The sequence below is a fragment of the Hibiscus syriacus genome, unplaced genomic scaffold (genome assembly GCF_006381635.1).
Source record: "Hibiscus syriacus cultivar Baekdansim isolate YM2019G1 unplaced genomic scaffold, ASM638163v2 tig00006333_pilon, whole genome shotgun sequence".
Classification (NCBI taxonomy): Eukaryota; Viridiplantae; Streptophyta; class Magnoliopsida; order Malvales; family Malvaceae; genus Hibiscus; species Hibiscus syriacus.
Genome location: NW_024062092.1, coordinates 57033 through 67890, shown reverse-complemented (window position 1 = coordinate 67890; position 10858 = coordinate 57033). Strand labels below are relative to the sequence as shown.

The 10858-nt window shown below is 32.7% G+C and overlaps 1 protein-coding gene and 1 pseudogene across 1 annotated transcript; one reads left to right on the top strand and one right to left on the bottom strand.

Moving 5' to 3' along the window:
* Nucleotides 1-5079: 5079 nt before the first annotated feature.
* LOC120200644 lies at nt 5080-6092 on the top strand. Its single transcript, XM_039201429.1, has 3 exons — nt 5080-5618; nt 5718-5890; nt 5969-6092. The coding sequence occupies exons 1-3, from the start codon at nt 5112-5114 to the stop codon at nt 6075-6077; spliced, it is 789 nt and encodes a 262-aa protein (XP_039057360.1). The 5' UTR covers nt 5080-5111; the 3' UTR covers nt 6078-6092.
* Nucleotides 6093-8446: 2354 nt separating this feature from the next.
* Nucleotides 8447-9795, bottom strand: LOC120200643 (annotated as a pseudogene).
* Nucleotides 9796-10858: the final 1063 nt, after the last annotated feature.

Sequence of the window (10858 nt, the reverse complement as noted above, 5' to 3'; positions counted from 1 at the left end):
GCAAGGTTGTGTAGAATTATTTTTTAAGTTCTGGTGAATGCTAATAAATAAGAGAAGAAATAGAACCTTCTTTAGTCATGGTGAAAGTTAAAAATTTTGAATTCTCTTCTTCCTATATATGACATACATGCCAATGTTGAATTAATAAATCATTCTCTTTAAGAGACATGAATAGTCGGTATCCAAGTTAATATATGGCTAAGGTTGTAATATGTTTTGGATCTGAAACTGCTGTGAATATCCTAATGCTGCATATATTCAGAATTGTGAATTGGGTAGTTATTTATAGGGGAAACAAAGCCAGCAAATGTTTTAAAAGGATATACTTGTGTTAAGGATATGGAAATGTAGAAAACATACATGTGCACACAAACACATGCATGGAATGGAAATTTTATGATGAAACATAGAGGTGAATTTGGTTTAGAGAACATAAAAATGAGAACTTTTCAGCATTATAATTCTGAGGATTTCATGAAGATCTCAAACTTTTAAAACAAATGGATAAATGAACTTGCGGCCTAGTTAAGATTTAATTGTAAAGATGGAGAGTCCCAAATCCAGGGCGGATAAGCAAGCCTGAAGTTGGTAGGATAGAAATTAGAAACCAATGGTGGAGCTCTTCAAATTGAACTCTCCCATGTCATATACTCTGTCCTACTCCTTGACACCTTGAAATAGTAATTAGCATGAATACAGTCATCAATGAAATATATGTGGCTCCTTTTAATGCCTTTGACTCTCAACTCAGAGAGTGAGAAAGACTGACTAAGCGCCCCAAAACAAGGCATATTTTCCCAAACATTCTACTGGAATCCATTTCTTCATACTGAAATCTATAATGTATATTTCAAACATAGTTCTGTAGCTGATTCTGGTGCGAGTTTGATCCTTCCTGTGGTACACAAGTAGTAATTCTCGTATTTCAGCAAGATATCAGTCTTCGTTGAGTACTGCTTGTTCTAGGGCCTGCTTAGACTGGTTAAGAACTCTGTCATCTCTGGAGAAGGCGCATTGAGGTCACAGGTAAATATTTTTCCAGTTTCATGCAAGGCATAAACCAGTCCTTTGTGATATATGGCATCTGTAAAACCATTACACAGTTTTTGAACCGAATTTGTCAATTTTCTAGATCTCGATGTTTTGTCTCCTAGTTTGCCCTTGGAAAAGTAACCGTAGGTAGGACTTGAGGATATGATAGCCTTTTTAACAGAGGATATATACGTGTCTTTGATATGGCTACCATTTGAGATACTGGAGGAGAGTTGTGACAACAGGGAGTTGATATCTAACACCTGAAACCGGGTTTAACACGATCATGTTTAGTTTGAGGTTAACCATGATGAGCCATCCCTTGTAAGTTGTAAGACCACAAGCAATGGTGGACCACGACGTCGTCGTTGCCGAGATCGGTTTTTTTCCGTGGTAAAAAGCATTGCATTTTGAATGAGTTATGGGACCAGCACAGATTGTGAAACCCGAAGAGATGCAGGAGAGGAGACGAAAACGTTATTGGAGAGCAACCGATCTCCATAGTGGCCAAACACAAGTGAATCGAATGCATTTTGTTTAATTTTGAATTTTTATTTCTTATCACGAAATACTACTTCTAGTATTTTGTGAAAATATTGTGAATTCAATGAAAATGAACTAAATCAAAAATAAAAACCATGAACAATATTAGAAAAATGTGAGAAATAGTTTATATGCATAAAATTAATAAATTTCATATTTATGAATGATCGTATAATTAAAAGACCTGTACTTATCTATATTTGCACTAGGTGTTAGGATGAGTAAAACTTTATGCCAATCTTTTTAAATAAAAATTGAATTATAAAATAAGATTCAAATTGATTTTTAAATTTCGGTTGACTCTGATGACTTTTATATATATATTATTTATTTTTTTGTCCTTTTCTGTCAATTAAATACGGGAAAATTAAGAAAATATTTTTCGGAAAATCAATTATAGAAAAATAAACAAAGCCTAAATTAAAATTAATAAGTATCATAATATAATAAATATTTATAATTAAAATTTGAACAACTCAATTCAAAATCATTTTAAATAAAATTTAAATTATAAATAAAGCTTGTTAATTGGATTAATTTAAAAAGATTTATTGGATTAGACTGGATTGCATGTTTACTCTTAGGAAATATATGTTAAGTATTTGGTATGAGAGAAAGAGAGTGACGTCAATTGAGTAAATTTGTAGAGATGGGCGTATACAATAAAGTTCTCAATCTCATGTGATGAGGCCACATGGGTCGGCCATTTAGCCCCACGTGGAGCCCACCGATAACTTCGCACGTGACTTCACATGCTGCCCCCTCCCATTCCCCACGTAGAAAACCTATCTCAAATTCCAAAACTTAACCAAAAGTATCACCACAAACCTTCAAAACCACCCTATTTCAACAATAATACCCAATATAACACAGGAACCGAACAATATTAATGGTAAATGAATTGTTATCAATTTTTAAGGTTTTAGGTTCTTTTAGAATCCCAAAACTACTAGAGATATGAATATATAATGTCAAATGTTAAAAATTATTTTTAAATAAATATTGTCTTATACTTACTCTATATTAATAAAAATAACACAAATTAATGATTTTTTTAGGAAAAACGTATAAATGATGCTTAAACTTCGATTAAATGTAACATGTTCGTGCATCTTTTAAATAATAAAATTTCATAAATAATTAAAACTTCAATTCCTGGTTAAATAAAGAACTTTTAATTTGTGAGGTTTCATGTTTATCGAATTTGAGGCGATTGAATTTCTCAAATTTATTGTGACATGTTTCTCCCAAATTTTTATCGATTCAGATTTTTAAGTTTGAGTTTATTTATATTTTTTCTTCTATAGTTTAGAATTATTATAAGACAATATCTCTTCAGAATCTTTCTTAAATATCAATAATAAATATCCATAAATGCAACTCTATAAATTCAAGATCACTAGAAAGAATAATATTCTCCTTAACCAATTATGTTACTTGATGAGTTCGAGTTGATTATTTATTTGGGTAAACTACACATTTAGTAATTCAACTATCAATTTTGGTCCGTTTTAGTACCTAAACTTTTAATTTTTTTCAAAAGCATACTTAAAGTTTAGTTTTTGTTTCATTTTAGTATTCCACCGTTAAAAACTTAATGTGTTTAGTACATAAACTATTAGATTTGGTTTGTTTTAGTACCTAAACTTTCAATTTTTTTCTTCAAAAGTTAACGTTAAATTTTGAACAGGGGTACTAAAAGGTACTAAAATGAAACAAAAATCAAACTTTATGTATGGTTTCAAAAAATTGAAAATTTAAATACTAAAACGTATACAAACTAATAGTTTACGTACTAAATATGTAATTTACCCTTATTTTTTATTGTTCAACTTAATGGATTTAATGTATTGTAATTTACCCATAATTTATGGGGTTAAACGGAAAATATTACGAAGAATGTAACATTTTTAGTTGTCAACCGAAAATATTATAAAGAAGGTTTTCAACCAAAAAATGTTAATAAAAAGTTAACATTTTAGGTTGCGTCCAATATAAAATTTTATGATTTCTATAATATTTTCGGTCGTACATTTTCTTAGCCTTAAATTATGTTGTCTTTCTTTAGACTCTCCCGAATTTATGTAATGATTTTTCGGGAGAAAAATTGTGATCATTTCTTTGATTTATCATGGCGTTGATGGTATATTATGAAACTTGCATAATTTGAGTTCTATAATTAGATATCTTTTTAGTAGAATTTAAGGTCTTTAAAAATAGATGTTAAGTTTTTTTTTCCGATTAATCTGAAGTAAGTATAAAGTAATATTTATTTAAAGATAACTTTCAACCATTTAATTGACATTTAACACTCACACCGTAATATTTTTTGTGCTTAAATCCGATATCTCAAGAAATAACAACAATTATTTTACTATTAAGTTTTTAAAGCTACTCGTTGAAATGAAAAATAATAACTCTCAATTTCATTATTTAATTCATAAACACTATGTGAGACTTTGTGTGGTTGCTCTTGGGCAGAACACAGCATGGGAACACAGATAAAACCAAATCCGTTTGCTCCCTTTGCCCATAACTTGCAATCCTTCCAACCTTTTGGAATTTTTTGGGAACATTACTCTCCTCTTTTTTATTTATTTATTTATTTTATTTATTATATATCAGATAATATGAGTTTATTTTAATTACTGACTTCTTTTAGGTTTAATACGCCAACTAAATATGGTTATAAGGTTTTTAACGAAATTTATATACCATCGTATACTTCTAATCAAGTTTAATAATTTTTAGGTAAATTACACCAATCATTATTGAACTTTACTCTACCTCTTATTTCACTCACTGTATTCAATTTTCTCATTAAATTTAACACAATTATCATTTTTGACCTCTCAACCGTTTTCTCACTAAAAGGAGTTGATAAAAAAATGAAAATTATATTTAATTCAACGAGGAAATTAAACGAATTTAAAGCATAGTGAGCGAAATAAGAAAGAAAGTAAAGTTCAGTTATGATTTGTTTAATTTATCTTAATTTTTACAACTTTACATGGTAAATGCATCTATTTTTAAAGTTTTTTAAAAAATTAATTTAGAGTAACTATAATACAATATCTATTAAAAATATAATTCTCAACATTTTAATATTAAATGTTTACACTCATTATATTCATGATGTTCCAACCCGAATCCTTCAATAATAACAATAATTATTTTATCACGAACATCACTTCATTCGTGATTTTAAAATTGATCTTCAATATGTATATCCGTAAGATTGGGTGCGGGTCTAAACCCGAACTTTATCACGTACGTGTCAGCAAGACCTTTCTTAATCAAACAGATCACGTGACCCAATAGAAAAGGAAGGATATCTTCAAAAAGTAAAATAGTGTTCCAAAGCCGACGCCACGCTCACGGTCCTACTGACACTTGTCACCATCTCATTCCCTTTAAGTCAACTACTGTCTCCCCATCCGACGGCTCCCACCAATCTATATTAACGCTAACTTCCCCTTCCCGAATGCACACCGTAAACAAAATTTTGACGAAATCACAGAACCAAACTTCTAGTTATGAAAGCTGCTATCTTGAGAGCGGGTTCGGTTCCAGTTCTCTCATCGGCTCTTTCCGGTTCACCCAGAGTCTCTCTTTCCCGTCAAGGTTCGTTAGGTGGAGTTTTCTCCGGTGGCTCTCCTGTAGTATCGTTGCATTTCCCTATGGACAAAAGGAAGCCGAAGGAAACTCGAACGCAACTAAGACGAGCTTTGTCCGATACGGATGTCATCAGATCGGAGCCTCGATTTCCAGGTGGATCTCGGTGTTTTACGGAGGGGATACCGGAGGAGGAGTACGTGTCCGATTGTGAAGCGGACAGCGAGTTCCGAACTGGATTCGGGATCTTACTGGAAGAAATCGGATTCTCCGGTGATGGATTCGGAACCGGCGGGAAATCCGGCGGTGATCACGGCTATGATTCGTACGGGGATAAGAGGCAGATCGGAGATTATTACCGTGAAATGTTGAAACTGAATCCCGTTAATTCGCTTCTCTTGAGAAACTACGGAAAGTTCTTACACGAGGTAAAACTCTGACGTTAAAGATATATGAAAAAAAAAGGAAAGTTCCATTTAAAGCTTGTTTTAATGTGGTTCGATGTTCTTGTGGCTTGATTTTCGAAGGTGGAGAAGGACATGGATGGAGCAGAGGAGTATTACGGAAGAGCCATCTTAGCGAGTCCCGGAGATGGAGAAGTTTTGTCTTTGTACGGCAAGTTAATATGGGAACGACACAGAGACGAAGGCCGAGCTAAATCTTACTTCCACCGAGCCATTACTGCATCTCCTGATGACTGGTAAATACCTTCTTCTTTTTTATATATAGTTATTACATTGCAGAAAACTTACAACTGATTTGTGGGTGTAATTTGCAGCATGGTGTTGGGATCTTACGCACACTTTCTGTGGGACGCTGAGAAAGATGACAGTGACGATGACGAGGAAGAAGCAGGAGTTTCCAGGGTTATGGCTGCAGCTTTTTAATGCCATGGGTTTTGATTAACAAGACAATAAATCAATGGTTTTGTGTAATGTTAAATTAAATCGACACCAACAAGACAATGAATGTATGTAATTAGTCGGTATGTACAATAAATTAAGTTGATGTTTTGTTTCACCAACATGATTTGCACCATCCGAGTTTTAAATTTATATAGTTTTACATCAGATTATTATTTGTTCTTTAAAGGTTTGTAAAACCTAGAACAAGAATGAAGAGGCCTTCGATTTACTCACCACCCCCCGTAAGCAATGGTCATTGACTCGTATAAACAATTCGAATAAACCTCAAAACAAGATGTTTACTTGCTAATGAAGTTAATCTGGATTATCTTAATCTTAATATCTTTTCCTTAGACCTTACACCAATTATAAAGTCAATATGATCATCGATTGTAAATAGGGACGAAAATTTAATCCAAATTCGATGAGTTCTGATTCGATTTGATAGAGTAAGATTTTTTATAAAGAAATCAGGGTTGAATTTATATACAAAAAAATTGGGTTAGGTCGGAGTCAGATGGATAATATATTTTTTCGAGTCGGATCGAGACGAATATAGGACATAAAATTTTCGAATAGAATCGGGCTTGGGTGGATGATACCCCTATTTTCGAATTGGGTTGACAAAAAACCTGACCCTAACCCAATCCATTGTCATCCCTAATTATAAATAGGTATAGGTTAGGAGCAATGACGGATTCACAAATTTATGATCTCACCATAAAATTTTGTTTTTTTAAGCAGAGAAATAATATATTTTTAAAGTAATCGTCGACTTTTGAACTCGTACATGATAAGATAATAGAAACATCTTTGATTATTCAATCAATTAATAATATTTATCCTACAAATTTATTTGTGTATACTCTATTAAAAAATGATATCGTTAACGTCTTAAAAAAAAATTCTGAACCCGTCTCAACTAGCATGGGGAGAGGTATGATCCATGTGACATTGTAATCTCAAAGTTTGAATTCAAAGAATAATAAGCAACTAAAAGTGATGGTCAAATATTGGAGTTTTACTGTTTAGGTTCAACTATGGATGTGAACTATTAGTCTATTTTATTCAAATAATTCAATAATTTATTTTTATTTATAAAATCCTAACTTTTTTATAAGGACAAATTGTAAATTTTACTACTCAACTTTATATTCTTTTTTTTCTATTTTAGTTATTAAAATTTAATTTTTTTACATAATTATTAAACTTTAACCTTATTTATGTTTTGGCCACTCTTTTATTAAACCACAAACAATAAGACGACATGTGATACTAATTAATCTGAAAATTCTATTTAACTATTAACATTGATCAAGAAAATAAATTAATAAAATTCTAAAGTACATATATTTTCTGCATACACGAGGACTCAAACTCGAGACCTTGCTTAAGTGATATCAAGTTGCTTACCACTCGAGACCTTGTTTATCTGTTTAAAGAAAAACTCTCAACCTTTTAACATTGATCATTTACACCCTTGACATCTCTGGTGCTCGAATCCGAGTCCTCAAAGAATAACAACAATTCATTTACTAAGAAGACCATTTGATTCGTGACTATTTTTATTGATTATTAACGTTAGAAAAAAGAAAGAACCTAGAACAATATATATAACAGTATATATGTATACAAAATAGAAAGAAAATTTTAAAATATGCAAACTGATTATTGATTTTTCGTACTATTTTTTATTTTTTAAAAACCTTAAATACCTTTCAACTAAAAAGTTAGGGTAGGGTTTGATTGGTGATTTTATTACACGATCAATGGCTTATATACGACGGAAACAATCCACCTAAACCCTAACAATTCAACTAATATTCTGATTTTTAGTGACTAAAACAAATACTAACATCCAAATCTGTAGTCATAATACAATTTTATTTATTAATTATACGCGTTGATGTAACACTACAAGACTCAATAGAAGAAAAATGTTACCGTGTATAAGGTTAATAAAAATATTTAATCTTATAATTTATGAAAGCAATTTAATTTTGTAATACTTGTATAAGTAGATTTAACCAACATGAATTGATTCAAGTGATAAACAATTTGATATTACTTAAGAAAGTATACGAGTTCAAGTACTTGTGTATGCAGAAAATCTCTGTTGGGAGACTCACCCACTAAAATCAGATATGCGATGTATGTCAGTCTAGATTAGTCAATACGAAACTTTGGAGCCGAGAGAATAAAAAAAAACAAAACAAAAAACGCAGGTTTAATTCACAATCCTTCGTACATGTAATAGAAAAACTACAATAGGCATATTTGTTTACAAAGAAAACACATTGATCTATTAAATCTCAAGCCTTATTATTGATTGTTGAAAGTTTGAGCTCGATTAACCAAAAAAAAAATCAAATAAATCCCACACGCGCGTTGTAGTGTTTACAATTTTACACAGTGGTACCTCAATTATTAAGCTTCCTAAATGAATCAAATAATGTGTGTCTGCACCAATCTGATATATATATATATCATGCCGAAAGCTGCACTGTCAGGAGATAGGTGACGAGGAAGACGAAGTTAAGCTGCAAATACGAGAAGAAAAGAAACAAAATTAATTAATCTAAAACAAATACGAAAGCAAGCAATAATTTAGAGAGTAAACATACTCGAGAAATTCTTTCCAGCAGGAGCCATCGTCATCGTCTTCCATGATTAGCTTCTCCCAAGCCTCATAGATAGAGGAATCTGTTGCTGCATCGGCCTTCTGATCAAGAGATTCTGAAACCAGTTCAGGGAGTGGATGTTCTGTTTGCTCAAATGAATTGCTCAAGCTTTGATTATTGATCCCAAGTTTGGTTTCATTATTTAAGCCAGTTCCAAAATATTCCCATGGGTTTTGTATAGCCTGGAAGTCGGTTGATGTTTGAGAGCTGGTTGCACCGGCGTTGTTTGTAATGTTCTGATGATCAGAAACGGTGCTTGTTCCACTGAGTAATCCTTCGAAAGAGTTTTGGGATCCACTATTTGTGTTGATGATTTTCAGTAGGTTTTGCAATAGTTGGGTTTTGGCTAGTTGAGCTGCATCAACCTGGAGTTTAAAGGCAGTGTCCCAAGGATTGTTCATCAGGTTCCCTAACTGTGAGGCACAGCAACTGGGAAAGGCTCAAGAGATGATTAAGATCAGTTCTTGGCTTGTGGGTGTGAGGGTCAATACCCATGTTCAGGAGCTTCTTCCTAATCTGAGTATTCCAATAGTTTTTAATTTCATTATCTGTTCTTCCAGGAAGATGAGTAGCAATCCTAGACCACCTGCAACAGAACGTAACAAATCAAATATAACCCTAAATCCAAGATCAAAAAGAGAAGAGAGAAGGGTATGTAGTACTTGTTTCCAAGAACAGCATGAAGGTTAATAATAACTCTCTCTTCTTCTTCACTGAACTTTCCTCTCTTGATGTCGGGCCTCAGATAATTAGTCCACCTTAATCTGCAACTTTTGCCGCATCTGTTCAAGCCTGCAAGCTTAGGAAGAGCTCTCCAGCTCCCATGTCCGTGTTTGTTAATGCAATCAACAAGCTTCTGATCCTCCTCTGGAGTCCAAGGCCCCTTTTTCACATTGGCATCATCTGCGCAGCATGGAGACCTTCCCATTGCGGCTGACGGATAGTGATGATACAAGAACTGTATTGGTGAATCAGATACCAAAAAAAAAATGGGGAATATCAGATGTCTTATTGGCGAAGGGCTGCTTGATGTGTACTGACAAAGCTTGATGAAGGGCATGCAGGTGGTTTTATAGGTGCATGTTGGTTTACGTGATTCAAAGCAATGATGTCATTCTACATTCTTTTGTTGCGTTATTATATTACAAGTTTCGGATGGCACGACAACGACTCGGAAGTAACCTGGCAGCAGGTAGCGCAGGGCTGTGGATAATTGAAGGGTAAACTACAGTAACCATACCCACTATAATTTTTATTTTGTTTTGGTCACTCATTTATATGTTATGTTGACCTATTAGTGTCACCTTAAGTTATTATCACATCATCATTGAATCAATTTAATAAACTACCACATCAACGGTTTATTAATTTTTTTTCAACGGTGGTGGTCAAAGTGAAATTAAAACTTAATATTATATATGATTTTTAAAAAAATATTAATTTTTTACTCGCCAAAATGATTTTATTATGATAATAAGCAAGATCTACTTTGATTGTATGCCTCATTATAAACCTTCCTAATTCTAAATGAAAAAAAAATACATACAACAAAACCCCAAAAGTAAAAGCAACAAACCACACGATATATCTCCCATATTACTAACTGCAACTAATGAAGGTATCCATAACTACACAAAATACACACATACAAACCCTAACACATTGTATACCTATTATCTCTAATACAGCAACAAATAAAATCGAAATTTTAAGTTGACTATCACCAAGTTTTAAAGAGTTATTGTCTCGACATTCCTTCTTTTGTCAACTAATCAGCCATCACATTGCTGGTCCTCGAAACATAAATGTGTTGAAGCTTTACGATTTCCATTCAAACTGCACACAAGCTTTCGAAATCCGCCCTACTACCATGCTATGAAAGTTACTCCATAATTTTACATCAAAGGTCAATCCGACCACACTTAAGTTCCAAATTCATACAATATTGATGAATTTCATCTAGTCATCTACATGTAAAATAAAATACTCGAACGCATTACAACCAAATCTATATCTCCACAAATATATCACAAATTCTAGAAACCATCCAATCTCACAAGTTTCGCAATGACATCTCTTTCA

Coding starts and splice junctions, on each gene's coding strand:
- LOC120200644 (XM_039201429.1), top strand. CDS start 5,112: ATGAAAGCTGCTATCTTGAGAGCGGGTTCGGTTCCAGTTCTCTCATCG. Junction 5,619..5,717: donor ACGGAAAGTTCTTACACGAG/GTAAAACTCTGA, acceptor TGATTTTCGAAG/GTGGAGAAGGACATGGATGG. Junction 5,891..5,968: donor ACTGCATCTCCTGATGACTG/GTAAATACCTTC, acceptor TGTAATTTGCAG/CATGGTGTTGGGATCTTACG.